Below are 22,443 nucleotides of genomic sequence, written 5' to 3' on the forward strand. Positions count from 1 at the left end.
GAGATATGATATGAAGAACCAAGTAGGGTCAAAGGTGCAATTTTTAAGAGGCAAATGCTTGCTTATATTGCAGTGGAAAAGAGCCAGAGGACAACGAGAGGTTAAGAAAGAGAATAAGGGAGGGATGAAATAAGAGGGAGAACAGAACATGGGGTCACTGGGGCAAGTGGAAGGGGTACAGATGGAAACTAGACAAGAAACTCCTGCTGCTCGCCAGTGGAGAAGGAGAAAAGATTACAGAAGAGGAATGACAGAAGGAAGAGCACAGTGTATCTATTTTTCCACATGAGAAAAAGCAAGACATTGTGTGAAGAAAAGAAGCAGAGGGAAAAAGAGGGAAGAGTTTGAGCAATAAGTTATAGAGACAACTGGGATTTAATTTGGGGATTCACTTAAGTTAGAGAATACAGCTGTTTTCTACAAAAGATGGCAAGACTGAAAGAAAAGAGGAATTTGTAATGAAAAAGACTGTCTTGGTCTCAGGATATTCACCAGAGACACTCCTCACTATATGAGCAGAAGCACATATCTGGGAGTTCACAAAGCAGAATTTGCAATGGAAGTGTTTAATTCTAAGTATGTGCTTAAATCTTTGCTGAATGAAGGCCAGGCATTTTAGTAGCTTAACTGTGTCTTTAGCATGCTATCACTAAAAGAACTCAAGCAATTGGGAGCAGAAAGAAGAATTTGCAATACATGAAGTTACCTACAAAGCCGCCTTAGGAACACACAGGTAGATGCTGTTTTTCTCACTCAGGTTTTATGAGACCAATTACTTCCTTTAGTAAAAAAAGTGATAAAAAGATCCCTACTTGCATCCCCAGGCAGAGTTTGCCCAGTGTCTTGCATGTTTTTTCAGAATTCACTGCAGGTGAGGATCATGTGAGTTTCTCCTAAATTGCCTTCTATGCATATAACAACAATTTAAAACACAAAACCCAACAAATTTACTGTGTAATATTTTGGACAAAAATGCTGAACAGCCTCTGGGGATGGGGAGGGATAAGGAAGAGGAAGAGAGTTTTCAATTTCTTCCAATAAGCCAAAACTAAATTGCTGTGCTCCACAGATGCTATAGACAGTATAAAGTCTCTGAGATCAAGGTGACTAGTAGCAGTGATAATCACCACACCAGCCCAATGACTGTGAAATGTAGGATACAAAACCACAAACAGGGTAAATGAACAAACTTTTCATAACCAAAGTGTTAAAATGAAAATGAATCCAAGCAGAAACTCAACTCCATGTTGTAATCAGACCTTTGTCAGCTTGTTTCAGCAAAAGTTCAAGAGCCAGATCCACAGCTGCTACCACAGCTGGAAGCACAGAGCCTCCTGAGAAGCCAGTTGCAGACTCAGATGCTGCTGTTTCCTGTTTATTATTATAGTGTAAGTTCGCATATAATTTACCATGTTCACTGCAGATGTATTTATTTTTATTGGATGTTCGTACTAAAATGTATATGCCTATCATTTGGTAAATTCATAATATTAAGGTTGATATATTCTGTCTCTTTGCAAAGGAAGCCATTTGTTAGAAACACACAATCTTTACTGTAAGGAGAGGGTAATACAAAGAAGAGAGGGGGGAAAGGAGATTGTTCTAGAAACAAAATCTCCAAGACAGCCTCAAAATGTATAAATAAGTTGAAGATATTATAAGTACTTAAAAAAAAAACAAAAAAGTCCAGAAAACACCACTGAATTCCATGAATGATTTTTCAACCTCTCTAAAAACAAAATACTATTACTATACTGAAGGGCCATTTCAGGGTTAGTAACTATGACTAATTATTCAAGCAATAATCAGTAACATACTACCAAGCACTGCGTGGTTATCTATTTTATGATTTCATACAAACAATTATATCTAATTTTACACTACCACTTGCAATGAAGAGGGATTGCTTAAATTCAGAGAAGAGAAATAAGAGAAACAAGTAAATACACTTCCGGCTCTACAGTAATATTTCCTATCTTCCTGGCACCAAACAGATGAGTACAAATTGGTATAACATGGTTCTTAAGGAAAATCTCTCTTCTAATATTGTGTAATCATCCACCATGATGAAATTATTATAACAGTTCCTTCATTATTTTCTTAACTTTTGTGCAGTAGAGAGAAATGCACCAAGTCCCAACTCCTAACAGTTTCTGGATTCTCAAACTTCTCCAGGGGACCGTGACCAGATGGCTTAATACTGTACAACCCCGTAGACTAGTTTACCATTTACACATTAAAATGCACTGCTTCCAAGTCTGTTAAATGCTTGTCTACATTTTGTTGTTCCCACAGTCTCAAACATAAGACTTACAGCGACATGAACGTGCTAAGCTACTATTACTAACTTTCTAAAGCAGTGATACTAATACAAATCACCCTCTTATTAATATAATTGTGGCTATGCCAAAGAACTCTCAATCTGGCCTAACAACGAGGGTTTAATGCAATTCAGAAAAAGCATATGTAGTCTAGCCCTAAGTACTCTAAAAAGCCAAAAATGTGAATTCTAAGTTCCTGTCTTTATTGGTAAAATATACACAGCTTTAAACCACATTGATCTGTGCAAAACTGCATTGTCGGAGTTTCATCTCATAGTACTTCTCATTGGGTACAGTGTTGTAAGGCCAGCCAAATGTCCTGCATTAAGGCATCTAAGGTAAACTGTCAAAAGTGGAAAAATGGCATTATTAAACTGAATTATTAAGATCAAATTGTCTTGAAAATCAGAAGTTTCAGATACTCAAAATGTTTCATAATAAAAATAAACATCTCTGGAATTGCATGCCATAAAATATATCAAAAAAATACCAATGTGTTCTTTCCCCCCCACCACCCCTTTTTTTTTTCCCCCAGAATAAATTCAAATATCTTTAGCAGAATGAAGAAAATTAAACTTGACTCTTTCTGTTAGGTTTTGTACTATTTTGTATCTTCTTACTTTTTATATTAACATAGATGTACAATAATAACTATTTACTATGATCAACAAGGAAGTATACACGTTTAAATCTTAATGTTAAGATAATTTTATTATAACATAATAAAAAAATGTATTGTTTGAACAATTTGAATAATTTTGCTGTGTAATTGTTTGTATGACATTTGTGTGCCATAGAAAAAAAAAATTCCTAAATTTCAAGTGTATCAACTGGCACTGAATTCCATACAAACATGGATGTTTGCCAAATATTGATACAATTCAATAATCGTTTCCATATTGTGAACTTCGGGACACTGCTGCTCATTCTTAAAAATTATAGACTATAAACAAAGGAATTATATACATCAGTTTAGAATTAATGTGTGATTACACGTGCTTTAATTTATGAAGCAGCAGCTTTGTAAGGAAACGCTTCCAGAGTTAGAAGTTATTTTATAGCAAACATTTCCATCTGTTCTTCCAACGCTGAAACTCTAAACATTCGCGTACACACTCAGATTTACACATGCACATGCAAATAGTCCAAAAGGGCTATTCACAGGGAATTTTTTCAGGACTGTGACATACGTACAGATTTTAATTACAGGTCATGGAAAGATGTTTTTTGATAGATTGAAAAAAAAAAAAAAAAAAAAAAGGAACATTTCAGCTCTATATTCACCATTAATTTTCTTCAGGACAAACACAATCCTACACAGAACCAAACGTTTCAGATGAATAATACTGCTTCATTGTCACAGAACTAAAGTAGGAACTAAAGAGCTATTTGTGAAAAGAGGTGGAGAGCGTGGATGAGAAACTCCTTAATTTCCTAAAGGCTCTCTAGTGCAATAACTGCAATTTCTCTATTCAAATTATTCAAATTACTATATTAACTTTAAAGAATGTGGCTTAGCCAGAATTTGCTTACCTTTCTCACTATACCTACACTTACACTAAAATTTCAATTTCAGTAAAACACAATCCAATGGACTACTTGGAACTAGCATGTGCCACAATTTCTCAATAATCCTGGATTATTTGAGTTCATTTTTATCACAAAAAAAGATGTGACACTTGTAATAGTACCTGAATGATGCATTAAAAGATTCGATCCTAAAACCAGCTATATATTTTGTGCCATGTCCCATGCAAAATACGCATAGTAGTCATTAACTGACCACACAGTTCATAACACTGATTTGGCACAGTGTCTTCACAGAATGTGTCCCAGATGTTATTGTAAAGTTTTTATACATGTACAAAAACTAAAAATTAAAACCCCTTTATGATGCTAATAAATTGTCTATGACCATATGCAAGATTTCAATTCTTCATAAACATTTGAACTAATTTAGTAAACATTTAGAAAACTGTGTACTACACTACAGATTTTAAACGTGACAGCTGACAACATAAATTTTCTGGATGACGATCGAGTCAATGTTAGTGCAGCTGTAGCAACAGTAAGACATGCAAAAGCTTAACATTTAGTTTCAACTATTTCAGTGCATTTTTCATAAGATTCAAGGATTGCCAGTGATTTACACTCAATACATAAAGTCTAAATTGCCAGTAAAAATGGGAAATAAAATTTGAACCCCTTAAAATTATTTTGCAAGTATTTTTCAACTGCACAAATAAGGACTTAGGGCAAGACACTAAATTATCCATTTCCTGAAAATAAATAACACTTTAAACAACAATAGTTCTTTAGAAAGGAAACAATCAATGTATTGAAATTAATAGAAACACAATTCATGCATATTTTTATTACCTAAGTAATTCAAACAAAATATTTTGCCTACAACATTTATATTAGAAACCAAAATGCGTGGTCCTGGATATTTGCATGTGTAAAGGCTGTGGAATTTGGCCACAGCTCTTCAGATGTAGCTGTTCTCTAAGAGATTAATTAAAAACAAAAAGTTAATTCTCAATGCACAGAATGCAAATCTTTGCCCTTACATTACACAGCTTTACTTTATGTTACTTTCCATCACAAAAACTACTGATACATTCATTCTACCTGTTGTAATTTTTATAAACCACAAAGGTCTGCTTCTTCTAGCATTCAGAGAATCTTGCAAAGGAAATTAAAATGTTTTAGGGAAAATAACATTTATTTCATTTGTCACTAATTCTTTTAATAGCAGCTAAATTGGGATTAGTATATCAAGGTCATAAATCACAAGCTCTGATAACTAACTTTGTTGATTGTTTTACCTCCAGGAAAAAGTCGCCTTGATTGCAGTGAATATTTCTACTAAAGATATTTTAAAATTTCACTTCCTGACTGTCTTTTCCACATTCTGTTCTGTGTCATTAAATGCAGTGTAAAGCTCCACAAGTCCAAAGCTAATGCAATATATACATAATCTGATTATATTTTCTCTGAGTTAAATCATCTCATTTTGGAATACTGTGTGGGGTTTTTTGTTTTTTTTTTGTTGTTGTTGTTGTTGTTGTTTTTCTCATTCTTTTCTGCCTTGTGGCCATACATAATTGATCAGATAGTTAACAATAAATGTATGGGAATGTTGTAGAATCCTACCACGGGAACGGCTATTTCCATCACATGTCAGTTTTTCAGAACCAGAATAATTGCTGCTGGCATATCACAAATGCCTTAAATGTGTACTCTGTGCAAAAAAAGCAGCAGGGTTCCAGCTTCTTAAGCATGTGCAAACTAGTGCAGAGAATATAAGTTACCACTTTAAGCTTCAACATCAATCTAGAGTCCACCACAGGGGGCTTCTTCATCACCTGCAGTTTACATCTTCAGAAAGTTCAATTGTTGACACCCGTAGCTATCCAAAAATATACGCAATGCAATCCACAAGCTTTGAGGACTCCCTTGATTGCTGGCTGGCTCTACTGGGCCATATGTTTGATGTTCGGTAGTGAAATACAGGAACACGATAGAGAAAACATTGCTTGACATGCGCTAATCCCTGAGCTTAGTCTTCCTGGAAAACTTAAGTCACTCATTATGCTCTCAGCTCAGAGTTCAGTTTCAGAAAAACACAGCAAACAGCGGCTGCAGAGACTGGTTAAACAGACTTCTTATAAGAGACTTTGCTCAGGAAGGCAAAGCTTGACTCAAGAGATTAGCCGCTAGTTGGGGAGTATTTAAACTCCGTTACAATTTTATTGTTTCTTAATTAGGTTCTTTTTTCTCTATCCAAGTGACTGTCCATCCAAATTGGGCCAGACCAGGCCAGGCAAAAAGGACATAAGCAGGTATGAGATAAATTATAAAAGCTTTTCTCAAGGCAAACACTGCGCTGTGCAAAAAGTGCACAGTAGCATTCTCTCTTCACTGTTCTGAAGGAAAGACAGATCTCAGTATTTATTCCCATGCAGGTTTCCAAGAATTGACTCTCTGAGATATCTACTTCTTTTCAGCTCCAGGTATTTCCTGAGTCTGATGCAGTTTGCGTGACTAGCACTCCTCAGTGAATCCCAGTGTTGAGTTTCATCTTGAAACATGTATACAAATGTTTTTTGCGTTCGCAAACAATCTTAGATATGAAGCTCAATGTAATGCAACAGAAAATGGAAATGGAGAAGATTGTCAAAAGGCCACTACCATTCAGGAATTCTGAAATTTTAAAAGAAAATATACTAGAAAAAGAGAAATACTGGAAGATTTCAGAGTTTCACGTAGTAGATACTGTATATGCTCCAGATCTCCAAGTTTTCACAACAACTTCCATGAAAAATATTTTTTTCTTTAGGAATGGATTTGTTTCATTATTTTTATACCTTGATTATACAGTGTATGAATAGTACTATAAAAAAAAGCATTCAGGATATTTTTTAAGGTTCAGCAACACAAAATACGCTTTTTTCTGTCATCGGTGATGATAAAAAAAAACTGCATAATAAAATGGATATGTATATGCACACTGTAATTTCCAGATAGATCTAGTTGCCACTAATTGTTGCAAGATACAGAACAAAATTACTAAATATATTCACTTAAGAAAATAGTATCACAGTAAAGGCTATTATTTCATTAATTTATTACATAAAAGTATGGTAGTATGCTTTTTTACTTGTAAAAAAAAAAAATAAACTTGTAACAGTATTCCAAAAATTCTATAATATTTAAGAATCTTTATATTTACCCACGCACTGGAATATTCATATTTCTTGCTGACTTAGCAACTTCTTCAAATTTTTCTATGCTCTCTTCAATAGAACAATTAATATTCATTTTGCTAAAAGATTCAGATGCTGCACCAAATACTGAAACCTCTGTAGCCCCTGCTGCAATCTGAAAAATACATTTCAACAGAACAGAATTATAACGCTACATTACAAGATGAGATTAAGTACTTAATTCCTTAAGACCTTCTGGAACTTTAAAGTACATTATAAGTCTTCTCTATTTCTGAAGTATAAGTTTAATTACTTTTTTTTTTTATCTCTTTCATACAAATCAGTCAAATCAAACGTTGAGTGCATTGTCCTATGACAAATTTCCTTCTTCTTAGTAATCATGCACACATAAAAATATAAATACATAAATATATATTAAAAATACATATATATTTTAAAGTGATAAAATTTAAGTATTAAAATGCAGGAAAATACATAAAAATTCAATGAAAATAACAATTCATTTCATTTTTTGCAGAAGTAAAGATCGCATAACATCTCTGAAACATTCAGCTTCCGTACAAAGTCAGCTCCTTGTCAGTGCCAAGAAGTCATTCTCACAACATCTGTGACCCACAAGTACATAGAGCAGCAGCAGTAACCAATAAGATTTCTTTGACACAGTTGACTGCTACGATCAAGAGCTCCACTGGTATTGGTGTCATAGCTGAGAACACAGAGGGCATTTGGATTCTGCTGAGAAAAGGCCTCAGAGCAAATACCAGCCTAGAAAATGCCTAGTGTCAATGTGTGAGCTTCACTGAAGGGGTGATTAGCCCAAGCTTGTACTCAATTAATCAACTAACTAACTAAGGACGCAAATCAGAACACTGAGAAAACATTGAAGCTAATTAATTAATTCTCACTTTCTGGTACAAATACTAGTAGCTTTCTCTCTCTAGCTCACTTTTCCCTTTATTTGCTGTTTCTGTGGGATGTCTTAACTTCAGCAACCACTACAGAAACAAAAACCCTTTCAAATAAAAGGATAAAAAAATATCAAGAAGGGACAGAGGAATCACCTGCAACTATTGTTTGTTTTTGTTTTCCCTTCACTATATCACTAAGCAGGGTATGCAGAGATCTAATTTAATTTACACAAGTTGCCACTGCAGACAAAGCTGGCTGACTGTTGGTAACTGACTCACTTATGTATAGAGTTCTACTTAACAGAGATTACATGTGTGGTATAGAAACTGAACGACAGACTGTACTCTGGACACCACAACTGTCCATCTGCAAAGCAGTGTGCCTTCCAAATATGCCTGTCCTCTATCAAGGCAAAGCATGGAAGCATGAAACATTTTCAGAAAAAAAAAACAACGTGAAGACAACTATCAATAAGCATTGCTTTATGAAGACTGAACCACACCATTTTGAGTCTTAACATAATGAATATTTACTCTGTATGAACTAGAACAGTTAAGAATTTTTGAAATGAAATGAAAAATTTAAGGAACCTAACACATTCCTCTAAACCATTTTCATTTAATTCATTCACTGCTTTCTAATAAGAAAAAATTCTGCAGAAACTTTTCTAGAGCCAACAAGCTTAAGAAAGAAAAGGAGTTCTCCTTTTTGTGCAAATATCATTTATACAAATATGCAAGGACTGATTGATATTTCCACTGGTATGAGAAATTAGGGAAGGAAAAAAATGAAAACATGGAGGAGGTAATTGTGAATGTCTTCTACAAATGCACTTACAGCTGAATGAAAACCTTTAAGATTAGGCGTGAGAACAGGATATTGGACTCCAGGATGCCGCTCAATGCCTCTCATTACTTCTTTGTGATCTGCCATCTAAAATACAGAAATAATTTGCAGCTAATTTTTATATTATATATCTAAGCAAAAAAACAATGTCTAGTTCAGGTGTACCGTTCGCAGAAAAGAATAACAGCACAGGGATTAAACTGAGGTTGCACCAACGTCTTTTCTTGTATTTCTTAACTTTTGAGTATTTGAGTTGCAAGCATTTCAGTTCCATATGAATACAGAACTGGGATTAAAAATTCTGTAGTGTTTTGTTTTACATGTATATGTAAAAAAAAGAATGCATTATACACTGACAAATTTTTTTATGCTAATCTCTGATTGTTACTGCAACTTTAAACCTACCTTGATGGACTCCATAGGTGAAATCAACAGAATAAAACCATCCAAAACTTGAAAATGGAGCACTTTGATAAATGAGACATCAGATATGAGATAAATGAGACTTCACAAAATTGAAAACAATTGAACTTACTCTATGCTGTAACCAGCATATTTGAAAAGACTAAGAACAAGTGCTTAGTCTTTGCTTAAAAAATACAGCAAAATCCAAATTTCTGCATAGTGCAACATTTTAATATACTTGGTACTTTCTTTCCAAAAAAAAAAATTATTACAACAAAAGTCAAAGAACAATACTTTACTGAACACCTACTGAAGCATTTGTTTTCCTTAGCCTCTCCTCACAAGAGAAATCATACCTTGCAGGATACGCTTTTTTCTCACTCGAGATTACATATAGCTCCATGTATTAATCAAGAAGAAAAATCAAAGACTTATTTAAACTGTATATTATTTAGACAATTTATTTCTTGAAAAAGTAGGAGAAAATTAATTTTTTTAATGTTGCCCACGTTTGAAAACAACAGAGTTAACAACAACACAACACAAGTAATTCCTACTTTGCATCTGCCAGATTTTGAGTTTTAGAATACTCAATCTACATACGTTTCAAGTTCTGTTTACATCAGTTTTCACATAAATTTCCAAACAAACAGTACTTTAAATATTTAACTGGATTTCTGATTACCTTCACACTTGTGCAGAGTCAACTTAGGAGTACTATATGAAAAAATACATGAACTATGAAGCTTTCACTACTTGTTATTTGGAAAAGTAAGATGTGAAATAATGAGAGTTTGCAGTACGTGAATTCTAAGTATATTCTAGGTTACTAAGTGCCAATACTACCAGTAACCTAGAATCTCACATGACTGGTTTCCTATTATGAAAATGGATGAATTAAATACATCAGAAATATGCATGCCTGTTTCCTCCAGTGTAAGACCAACGTGCGCCTGTAAAGAAGTAGGTACATGGTACGTACAGAATGTCTTATAGACTGATACAACTTATTTCTCATCAGGAATCAAGAAAATAGCACAAAGTAAATTTCTGTAATTGCTTGTATGTAAACTGTATAGGTCTTTATAATTAACATATCTGATGAAGTTACAGAAAACATTCTGTCTTGCCTTATTTAAGAACAATTTTGCATTCCACAATTTAATAAAATTTCTGAGGGCAAAGGAGAACGTTTAAAACTAAATGATTAAATAAATGGCAAACGTTGGAAGTAATTCTACACTTTAAAGTTATAGCTCAACTTAAAATATATTAGAAAACCAAAATGACACAGTTTCAAACTGCATAAAACTGCCAGGTCCAAATAATACTTTATGTAGTACATTTGTCCCATTACTATTTTTCCTGTAAGTAAAATCCCATTTTAACACATGCTACACGTTAGAAAATTTTAAATTGCAATAAAACATTTCTTTTCCAAATGTGTTTAAAAATAAGCTTTCTGATGGTAGGTATTTATAATTTTGGGCCATTTAAGTTATAGGTGTGGGGATCCTGTTTACATGGCATCTTGCTACCGTGGAACTTCTTTCAGCATTTTTTCAGCAACAGAATCTCTGGGCCAAAAAAAAAAAAAAAAAAAAAAGTGGATGGGAAACTATAAAAAGCTCGAAAATACCAAAAAAAGAAATAAGTGAATGAGTAATCTAAACATAACCAAGAATTTCATTCCCATGACTCACGAAAATAAAAAGGAGTAAAGAAAAGACAAAGTCAAGACTGCACTTCCTATCAAAGCAACACAATCTTATCTTTTAAATAAAGAAACATTTTAAGCACAACTTAAGTCATTAAAATAAAGCATTCAGACGTGGATTTAAGATAAAAAGGGATTGTTCATTTTTTCTGAAACTGTCATATCAGTACTAAATTTGATACTCTTAATGGCTGATAGGAGAAGAAAATAATTAGACAGGAAATGAAGAAGTCCATCTCTTTTTTTTTTTAGACTTTTCCCTCACATGTTTAAAATCTTTGTGTTATTCTCTGTTGCTGTAGCAGCAAAGATTGATGACACTTAGCATAGGCACTTTAACGAACACAAACTGAAAGTACACTGCCACCCAAGATATTCTGTAGTTATATTTCTCTTATCCTTTCTTTAGGTTCCTCTCTGATGATCCCAGAAACACTGAAATAAATACGTGTGTGCTCTATAGCCAGTTTGCTCTGCTATCTCAAGAACAAGAAGAAGTATGACCATACCATGTTTTTCTCAGATGAAAGCCTGGAATGCAGGACACATTCTCAACAGCTTCAATTGGACAAACTTTTTATACATTTTAACAGAAGATGTGCAAATAAAAATGTTAAAAATTAGCATATTTTCTCACATCAATTATATATATGTATTACTTTGTAAATAACTCGTGTGGTCCTTACTAAATATACAAATACTCAAATGCTTCTGTGTATACAGAGGAATCTCAGAGTCAGTTGCCTTGCTTTGGTGCTAGGGAACATTCCCCAGTTTGCACAAGTTCTGTAACTGTTTTCTTCCTCTAGAAAATTTCTTATGTTTGGGAGCGACGATGATATCTAAGATTTCAGCTATGCAAGAAACAAGAAAGCTGGAAGCAAGAAAAAGCTGGAAGAAGGTTCAGCAGAGGATACTCCAAACAGCTCTGTTAAAACCATTTCCCTTTTCGGTCAAAAGTTGAGGTTCTACTCTGCCTCCCTGCTGGAGAAACAGCACAGTTGTGGAGCAACCAACCCCATGCTTGGCCATGTACCTGTTGACTAGATTCTGGCTATGTCTCAGATAGATACGACTTCCTATCTTGAACTGTCAAATCACCATAGACTTACCTCAGTATGTGCCACCCCCGGTTACATTCACCCACCTTGCTCTGTTCTTGGGCACTGCTGGAATACCCCTTTGTCAACAAGGCTACAGCCTCTGGTCCTCTGGTTATTGTGTTTGGATCAGGGTTTCCTTTCCCTTCTGGAGCAATCTGTTCTTGCTGTTCCTTCACTCTACTGAGTTATGGATTTAACTATTTTTTTGCAGAACTTCTGTTCAACTGTTGACACTGATTGTGTCTGCATTCACTGCAGGTGACTCCCACCTCAGGGCATGCAACACGTGGCTCTGGCTAACATTAGATTATAATTTGAAGCTATAAAACCTTCATGTTCCAACAAGCCCTTCAATGGATGCAGCTGAAAACAATAAAAATACTTTCAGCTTGTTATTTTTCATTGGAATACGCTGTGGGACAAAGACAAAGACATAAAGATAGATCAAGGTGCGTAGAGTTTATATATGTATGTGTATGCATTGAGACTACATTTTGATAAATTAGTTCAACTTCAGTAATCTAGATAAAACCATAAAATGTGAAAACTGCATAAACAGCATCAGACAACAATATCTGATTTTACAGACACAGTGTATTACCCCTGTTCCACTTTCGTGGATAAGTGTACAGGCTGTACTCTTGGAAAACTCCACTGCATGGAATGACATGTGAATTTAAATTAGAAATCGTGATGATTTTACATACCTGAGGCACCCATTTGGATGAAACGAAACTGGTCACCTCTATTACTGGAAGGCCCGTTTTAGAAAGCCGGTTGATTAACTCTATTTTGGTATCAGTTGGGACAATCACCTGTGAACATGGAGACATATTATCATAAAGCATTTCATTCAGCAAGACGTTTTTGTAAGTGACATGTTCCTAGCAATAATCCATACATGAGTTATAAAATAATGAACTATACTTGTACTATGCAATTTACTGAGAGAGGAAGCTGACATTCAGGGAAAGCACTAGATGGTACACAAGATTCTACTCCATTTTTTCCACCACAAAAATAAAATGAGGAAACACTTCCATGTAACTGATTATAGATCTGTCCTCACATCAGCCTGGAGAAGAAGCAACAAAGGAAACTGTAACAGAGAATAGTCCAACCAGAGAAATATTGGGGTAAAAAATAAAAGCTCCACAAGTGAGGCAGAGTTATTCTCCTATTCTGGAGTACTACTAACTCTACCAAAACCTTTTATATAAGTAACAATATAAGTAAGATTAACCACCCATTTATGAAAGGGATTATTGTTTGGGTTTTGACAAACATACTGTGTTTTAAATAGTCCCTTTCAATTTACTTCTATACTCCCTATACTCCTTTAGGCAATAATTTCATTTCCTCAGGAATTATGACAAAATCTATCATACTGTTCCTACTGTATATATATACCTGCATGTTCCATATTACAAGCATAGCTAGTGTTTTGTTATAACAGAATGTGATTAGCTGACAAAAAATCCAGAGGAAAAAAAGGTGGTGGAATAAAATAAAGGCTACTTAATCAAGTATTGCAAGAGGTGATGCAATTTAACATTTGGCTATACAGTAACATGCTTTAATTCTATGCAAGACAGTTATTAATATACATAACTGTATTTTATAAAATGGAAGAAATATGATTAGTATGACACACGTATTTTACACAATGAAAAGAAACTGATATCTATGTCAAGGTACGCAAAAAAAAAAAGAAATTACCTTTTCATTTTGTAAACCATCCCTTGGCCCAACTTCTACAATCTTTATGTACTCCGGCAGTCCAGATACTTGGGATTCCTGAAACACAAAACAATGAAGAGCTCTAAAATAAAAGGCACACCTTGCACTTCTCCTGTTATTCCAAGTATAAAGTCATACTGTCAACAGTGAATTTAAAAAAAATCTGTGAGAATATGTTCCACACCTTCAATTAGGGAATGAAAAGCAGAAGTTACTGACATATATGTTCCACAGCTACTCTGAGGCCAAAAATGCTTATTTTAAGAATATACAGAAAGCCATAAATGAACATTTTGTTTTACAAAGTGAGAAATATTCCCATTCCTAAAAGCTTCCCAACAAACAAGTGTTACCATCCTCTAAACTTTTACCTGAATGTTCTCAATTTAACCGAACACTTACTTCTGTGTAAAGGTTTGCAAGACTAGGCTATAAATCTGAAAAGAACAGGGCAAAGAAGTCAAGAAATGTTGAAGAGACTATTAGTGAAAGATGAAAGTAATTCCTCTGCTGGAAGATGAAGGCTTTAAAGAAGGATTTAAAGGGGAACAAGGAAGGCCCCTGGTAGACAAGAGGAATTTTCCAGGTGTAAGAGAAGATCCAAAAAAGCAGGAGCCTCAAAGGAGGGAAAGAAGGCAGCAGTAAGGTTATAGGGCTAAGGAGAGCATGGGGAGTTGAAGGGGGAGGAACGAGAAACAAGAGCAGAAAAGCAGGTGAGGGGAAATGAAACTTCCTTTTTTATTATTTAGCTGCTCTGTTATTGAATCAAGTTGACAGGTGTGGCAGTTAATGTAACCTGCGCCTTGAAGTCCTGAAACACTTCAGAGTAGTTGCTTAGTTTGACCCCCAAATGCAGTGTGTCTTTAAAAAACAAATCAAATGGCCAACCTCGGGCAGGCAGCCAGCCCCTGGATGAGCAGACAGGATGAAGAATACAAGCAGCCCCACCAGAAGCTCTGGAGGTGCCCTGTTTTCTATACTGCACTAAATCCAGGATCTTATTTGGTGTCTTCAATTCGTGCTAAAGCCCTTGATGGGATTAGTGCAAGCTACCTGCGGGACAGTAGCTCTCTCACAACCATGTCCTCCCCTGGCAGCTAAACTCTGCTGCATCCATGAAGCTGTCAGCTCTGGGGGACCAACCCTGCACACAGGAATCTGAGTTTGCACAGAGACCAAGCACAGCCCACAGAATTCATTTGTGCCACACATGAATGTTGTGAGACCAGTGGTCTTATTCAAAATGTGCATTTCATCCCTTCCTTATTAGTAGCATCAGTGTGGTTTGAATCAAAGTGCTGCTAATTTCTCCTCACAGCAATGGAAAATGAGCCATCTGCACCATACTTCTACAGCACCTTTAGTTTTCCCCCGCCTTCTCAGCGCCCATGGATTAAAGGAAGCTCTCTACAGTAACAGGCGACATACTGGCCAAAATACAATAAACATATTTCAGAGCATTTACTGTATATTTATCTGAGCTCAGTAAAAAGAATGGGAAACAGCTGTATAGTATCTATTTGATCACGTGGAACATCTGGTAAGTTAAAACTTTGTCAGGCTGTGCTAAGCCCACACTCACTGACAGTATAAACCTACTTAAATGGGAAGGTAAAACCTTCACATCTGCTGTATATTGTTCCTCCTTTTTCTTTTTTTTTCCCCTCGAGTTATTTTCACAAATATGGCACAGCTTCAAGCATAAATCTGGGTTATTTCATGATTATAGATCCTTCTTGTTACAAGACAAATGCCACAGTGTTGATGTGAATAGAAGCTGTGACTGGGAGAAAAAAAAAAAAAAAGTGGGGGAAAAAGAAAAGAAAAAAAAAAAAGAAGCTAAAATAGATAATGCAAAGCTTAATTTAGAGCATGAAAAATATCCATAAAACTTCGGTAGCAAAAATGTTCAATTCCTAGGCCAAATCCTGTAAATCCTGCTCAATTCCTAATGTTGTAAAACTTCTGTTTGAATGGAAGAGTTGTACCTGTTCTTACAGAACAGCTCACGCATGCTCACTGTACGAGGTGTTGTAGTCACTTACATGGCCGACCAGTGGACAAGTGGAGCTCTGCAGCCCTCGGACTTCACAAAGACAAAGTGAACTTCAAAAAGACAAAGTGCTGCAGAAAGCCATTCCAGCATTGATTTATATTCTCCACTTGTGATATTACAGGCATACCATATCTGATTTTCTCTGTAGCCTTCTTGCTCATCATTCAGTCCCAATTTAAACTCTGTTCTTGACCACAACACTGACAGGGTACAGGCTGATTTTCATGAGGACAAGTCACGAAATGGAAATTCAAGGCAGCGCTATAGACAAATCCTGACTTTCTTCACGCTAATGAACTAATGGCTTAGAGTAAATACCTTGGCCCTCAGACCAGGAAAGACTTGCTTTGCATTACATTATTTTGATTTCACCTATTACATTCTATTGCTTTGTCTTCAAGATCACCCAGTTCCTCCTGTCTGCTATCCAGTGCATGGTCTCCTGTTTTTCTGTCATCAGTAGACAGACATTACTAATTTCATAACTAAAACACTTGGACTACCATGAGTATACCTCATTTTAGCAAAAATACATTCAATTCAATACACTTGAGCTAGCACTATTGAAGAAACACGTTAAACAAAATTATCTCAGGATCTCCGCCAGCAATGTCTCTTCAGTATAACATCTACCTTCAACATTATCTCTTAGTTCCTCCTCAGCCAGCTTCTTACTCATTTCGCAATTCCTCTTCTCATCATCTTTCTCCCCAACTTAACATACAAATTTTCTTGTGCTGTACTGCCAAAGCTCAAGTAACGAGCAAAAAAGACACAAAGACGAATTCAGTCCCATGTACTATTCACACATTTTACAGTACATAATCACTGAATAAAGCTCACAAATAAAGAGGGACTATTTTACATCTTCTCAAGCAGTATCTTTTAGAGTCTATATTCCAAGCTGAATTTGAGAGGAAAGAAACATCTCTTCATCTTCACTTGTCTTGTCCTACGTTCACAGGACTCAGTAACCAAGCAGTTAGGACTTACTTCCAAGAAGCTGGAGATACGTACTTGACAATGCAATCAGAAAATGAGACTCCCTGTTTTCTTGCTGTCTTCTGATCACAGTGTCACACTTGCAGAGTATGTGGATGCCACTTAAAACACAGCTGAAGAAGCGAGCACAGCCACCAGTCGTTCTGTGCCAGGCTCAATGTCACTTGCATGCACTAGGCAAACATCAAATCCACAGAACAGACTGAAGTCTTAAAGAGTTTACGTGGAGTTTACTATCTGGATGGTATCAGACCTTAACCAGAACTTCTTGAATTGAGGAATGGAGACTCCTTAACTCTAAAACAGGGATTTTAAATGTGCACCATCCTCTTGGGTAAAAGGGAAGGGTTTTCAGAACCAATGAACAGAAAGACTTAAGAGACTTTTCACAGAATCACAGAATCACCCGGGTTGGAAGGGACCTCAAGGATCATGTAGTTCCAACCCCCCTGCCTAGCAGGGCCACCAAACATACACATTCAGATCAGGTTGCCCAGGACCCCGTCCAACCTGGCCTTGAACACGTCCAAGGACGGGGCATCCACAACCTCCCTGGGCAGCCCGTTCCAGGGCCTAACCACTCTCCTTGTAAAGAAAGAAACTTTTTTTAAAGAAACTTTTGATACCTTTAAGTATGGCATTAAATGGTCTATTTCTGCAATAAACAGAAAAATGAGAAATAGCTTTTATATTTGAAGAGAATCCAAAAACGATGAACCCTACAGAAATACACAAGTATTTATGTTAGACACTAAACATGCAAGGCAAATCAGTTTTGTTTCAGAAAAATAATACATAACTTTATTATATGAACTACTTTCATGTAATGAAATATAAAAAGTAGTTATGGCAGATAGTTAGAGGTGACTGTTTATTGAATTATATACTGGCTCTGTTAAAAAGTAATGGCTACCAAAGCACAATGTTTGAAATATCAAAAAGGAAATAGATGACATAAAAGACTAAGAGCCTAGAAAATTTGCTTTTTCCATGTATCTAAGCCTTGCCAAGGGAGAACAAAAAGCATATAAAACCACCAAAAAACTGCCTCCCTCTAAACAGAATCCAGCCAAAGAGTCTTTAAAAAAAAAAAAAAATAGAAAAAGGAAAGCTATGCTTTTCAGCTTGAGACACTGGATGCCAAATTTCTGTAAGGAAATATTTTCCCTGAGTTATAAATAGCTGAACATTCAAGTTTATTATAGAAAATCCTAGTAATCCTTAATTAGAGCAGTATAATTTAACATAACCATAAATGTAATCAAATTAAAGAAACATGCTTTTTTAAGCTCTGTCACTGCTTCAAAACTTCTAATAAAGGTACTGAGGTTTATTCAGACTTCTGACTTTCATTCCGTGCAGCTCACCTACACGGGGATTAACAGCACTGGCAAATATTATCCAGAGATGATCAAAACTAACTAAAGAGACCCCAAAATAAGGGAGAATAAGTTGAAGGTTTGGTCTTTTCAATCTAGCTGAGATGAAGCTCTGCTTTCCTTTTCCACAAGGTGGTGCTCTCTCATAGAGGGCAACTGAGTAAAAGCAGGTCCATCTCATAGAAAATTTGCTGAAGAGAATGGTTTTAAAGACAAATCAGCAGGGATGTGGCATCATGACCTCGTATGCACACGTGCAGCAACATGGATAAATGCCCAATAACTGAGTAAAGACTCTGAGATAAAAAATACAATTGCTGGAAGGAGAACAAAGAAAACTGGTCAATTTTCTGAACACACACACACATCTCTAAACTTTACAAGACATAGAGGAAATAAACAGGAAAAAATTAAAATATTACTATAAATCAAACAACGACTGAAGTGATATTGCAGAGACTTGTTTACACTGTTCACGCTATGGGAAGCTGCTTATAAAAGAGATTCATTCCCAAGCTAACTAGGGGAAAAGGTGGGGAGATTCACCTGGAAATACGAAGAATATATACAAATATTCAGAAAACAGAGGGATACACCTGGTAAATATTCCTCTCGTGAGGCCCCATCTGGAGTACTGCGTCCAGGTCTGAAGCCCTCAGTACAAGAAAGACAGGGAGCTGTTGGAGAGGGTCCAGAGGAGAGCCACAAAGATGATCAGGGGACTGGAGCACCTCCCCTATGAAGACAGACTGAGGGAGCTGGGCTTGTTCAGCATAGAGAAAAGAAGGCTATGGAGTGACCTCATTGCAGCCTTCCAGTACCTAAAGGGAGCCTACAGACAGGAGAGGAATCAACTCTTTGAAAGGGTAGATAACTGCAGGACAAGAGGAAATGGTTTTAGGTTGGATGTTAGGAAGATCTTTACTATGAGAATGGTGAGGTGCTGGAACAGCTGCCCAGGGAGCTTGTGGATGCCCCGTCCCTGGAGGTGTTCAAGACCAGACTGGATGGGGCCCTGGGCAGCCTGGTCTGGTATTAAGTGTTGGAGGTATTAACTGTGGCAGGGGGGTTGGAGATTCATGATCCTTGAGGTTTCTTCCAACCGAAGCCATCCTATGATTCTATGAGAAAGATAAACTGAGCATCCATCCCAGAATATCTATTACATGCTGCTGACACAATTGCTGGATAACCACTAGCCAGGAGCACATGTCAGTAGTAAAATAATTCAACAGCCCATGAGACATTTTCCACAAGTAAATTGTTCATTTGATACTACTGCACACTCACAACTTGAATAGAAATACCACAGTCAAATGCTTTGCAAATGCTTTAGAAATTCCATTTGCACACTGGAGAAACAAACACAGAATCACAAAACGTTTGAGGTAGAAGGAAACTCTGAATGTCATCTGGTCCAGCACCCCCTGGTGAAACACAATGCATTTCAATAAAGCAATGCATAACACTTAGGATTATCATTATTGTATGTAATCCTGATTAATGAAATACTGGCTGATTAATTATCATACTTATACTGACTAATTAAAGTAATTGTTGCTTGTTTGTCTTTTACAAATTCTATTTTGTTCATTTCTCTAGTTTGACAATTTTGACCAAAAAAAAAAAAAAAGATACTTGGAAAATTCAGAAGATGAATGGTACCTGAATAAACAGTTCTATAGGAAAGTACTGGGATATTAAACTGGTAGCAAACTGAATAAGAGTCCATAACACTTACTAGAAAAAACAAAAGTGAAACAATAACCCTGGTCTTAGGAGATAAACAGATGTCAGAAATTAAAAAGGCAGCACAGCACTTGATGAGTAGAAATACTAGGCCTAATTTTGGACTATGCTTCAAAAAAAGAATTTGACCAACCAGAGAGCGGCAAAATAGAAAATCAAAGTAATTTGTAAATGAGCTTCATTCTATAAAGTAGAGTTGTATGCAGAGTTAAGATCCACATGCAAAGAACCCACTACCTCCCTGGGCAACATGTGCCAGTGTTTGACCACTTTCACAGTACAAAACATTTTTTCTGATCCTTAAATGGAATTTATCCTTCAGTATGTGCCCACTGCCTCTTGACATGACGCTGAGGAGAGCTTGACTTCTCCCCATCAGTGTTAATGTACTGATGTATTAATATATACATCAGTAAGATGTCTCAAATCTGTTTTTCAGGCTAGAAAATCTCAACTCTTTCAACCTCTCCTCATCTGAGGGATGCTCCTATCTATTATCACTGCTGTGGCCCTTTGCTGGATTCAATCCAGTACATTCATATGACTTCTAATGGGAAGTAAACATACAGCTACTACTTTAGCCCACCTCTTCAAATTTAACTCAAATGTGCTTATAACTTCTATCAGAAGGCTTGTGAGAGCTTATGAAAGAGATTTACATATATCAGGAAATTATATAAATTGAGAATTCATTATTGCAAAGTAATACATCTAACATTTCCACCATCATTTCCTTTAATTGTGAAATCTAAATATAATCTGCTATCACACCTATTAAATCGTTGCAAGGCTGTTTACACCTAAATACAAGTCATACAGAAACAAAATAAATGTGATTTTAAACACAAGGGGAATTCAGCCAAACGATAAATGCTTATGTTGCCAGAGTGGACAGTTCTTTGGTATAATTAGTTTAACAATGAGGACTGTAATAGTCAAGAGAAAAGTAGAATCACTAAGGTTGGAAATGACCTCCAAGATCTTCTACTTCAACCATCTACCAACCACCAATACTGCCCGGAAAAGTCACCAAATGCAAAGAATATTAACTAAGAATCAGTAAGAAAAATCTGCTACCTTTGTTGAGACAATCTTTTAGAAAAATAATTCTATCAAGCAAGCAGAATTTTCATGAACTGATAGATCCAAAATTAACAAATGACATTAACTAATTTTTTTTATAAACGTTGCACTGTTAAGAAAAATACACAAAACTAGAAGGTTAGGTTGTACTAACTACACTACTCACAAACATATGCTCATGAATTAAAAAAGCAAACTATGATCCATTCATTACTATTCCTTTTGGAAATCCTTTAGAATAGGACAGAATAAAATAAAAGCTACACTAGTCAAAGTTTAAAAGCAGTATTCATCTCAAGGTTAAGAAAATTCTGTACAGTTGGTTGAACCTGGCTACTGTCCCAGCCCCAAGGCCACCCTAATCTCCCCACCCTCTGCCAGATGCAGGCAAACATTTCTTTACCCTGAGTGACCACAAATGCTAGGAACAGAATATAGCCTGCTTCTACCCCTCTTTGTGTCTTTCCATCATTTGCACCTAAACAGAAGAGTTAGCAGTTCTTAATGGCCACTACTGCAAGTAGAGGCCAGCAACATAATATGTTCCACAGCAGCAGTTGTAAGCTATTTCTGAAAATTAGCGTTTGGACATTAACTCTCTCTGAGCCCACTGCACTGCCTCCTTATTCAGTGGAGGCTGCAGCTATTAGATGCTATGAGAGTCATCCCAAAAGAGAAGTCCTGAGAGGACATGAAAAACACAGAATCACACAATCACAGAATCATACAGAATCACAGAATGGCCCAGGTTGGAAGAAACCTCAAGAATCATGAATCTCCAACTCCCCTGCCACAGGCAGGGCCACCAGGCTGCCCAAGGCCCCATCCAACCTGGCTTTGTACACCTCCGGGGAATGGGCATCCACAGCCTCTCTGGGCAGCCTGTTCCAGCACCTCACCACTCTCATAGTAAAGAGCTTTCCCCTGACATCCAACCTAAATCTTCCCTCCCTCAACTTAAAACCATTTCCCCTTGTCCTGCTGTTATCTACCCTTTCAAAGAGCTCTCTCTGATACACAAATACAAATCCACTTAAAAGAAAAAACGTGTATGCAGTCATGTTAGGCCACATTCTGCTAGGAGAATCACCAGGAATCAGGAGAGTACTAATAAGCGTGTGTGTCTGTTTCCCAGCATGGTATATCCTAGATCTTAGCAAAATGCAGCAAGAGATTATACATAACAACTGATTAAATAAAGCAACTCCTTTCTGGATAGAAGGAAATTCATTTCAGGCCAAACACAGAAAAGCATGTTTTCCAAACAATCTTATAGACTTCATAAATTGATTTAATCTCTGCTTGCAGGAGTCAAACATGGGGAATAAGAGAAGTCCTCATCCCTCAGACTGTTTTTCTTTACAGCACACGAGATGAACTCTCGCATCTTTTGTGTGCAACAC

The 22,443-nt window shown here is 36.2% G+C and overlaps 1 protein-coding gene across 3 annotated transcripts in view; it reads right to left on the reverse strand.

The window, feature by feature from the left end:
- Positions 1–22,443, reverse strand: part of HMGCLL1 (3-hydroxymethyl-3-methylglutaryl-CoA lyase like 1) — a 73,910-nt gene that overhangs the window by 39,002 nt on the left and 12,465 nt on the right. For 2 of the 3 annotated variants that reach the window (XM_052677008.1, XM_052677004.1), the window contains exons 2-5: positions 13,751–13,828; positions 12,739–12,846; positions 8,798–8,893; positions 7,057–7,205 (exon numbers count right to left, since the gene is read on the reverse strand). In XM_052677008.1, the coding sequence (XP_052532968.1) occupies positions 7,057–7,205; positions 8,798–8,893; positions 12,739–12,846; positions 13,751–13,828 (431 nt within the window). The remainder of the gene's footprint in view (positions 1–7,056; positions 7,206–8,797; positions 8,894–12,738; positions 12,847–13,750; positions 13,829–22,443) is intronic. The other variant, XM_052677019.1, reaches the window with a different exon arrangement.

Source organism: Tympanuchus pallidicinctus, unplaced genomic scaffold, assembly GCF_026119805.1.
Source record: "Tympanuchus pallidicinctus isolate F22 unplaced genomic scaffold, pur_lepc_1.0 scaffold1, whole genome shotgun sequence".
In the NCBI taxonomy this organism is placed as follows: domain Eukaryota; kingdom Metazoa; phylum Chordata; class Aves; order Galliformes; family Phasianidae; genus Tympanuchus; species Tympanuchus pallidicinctus.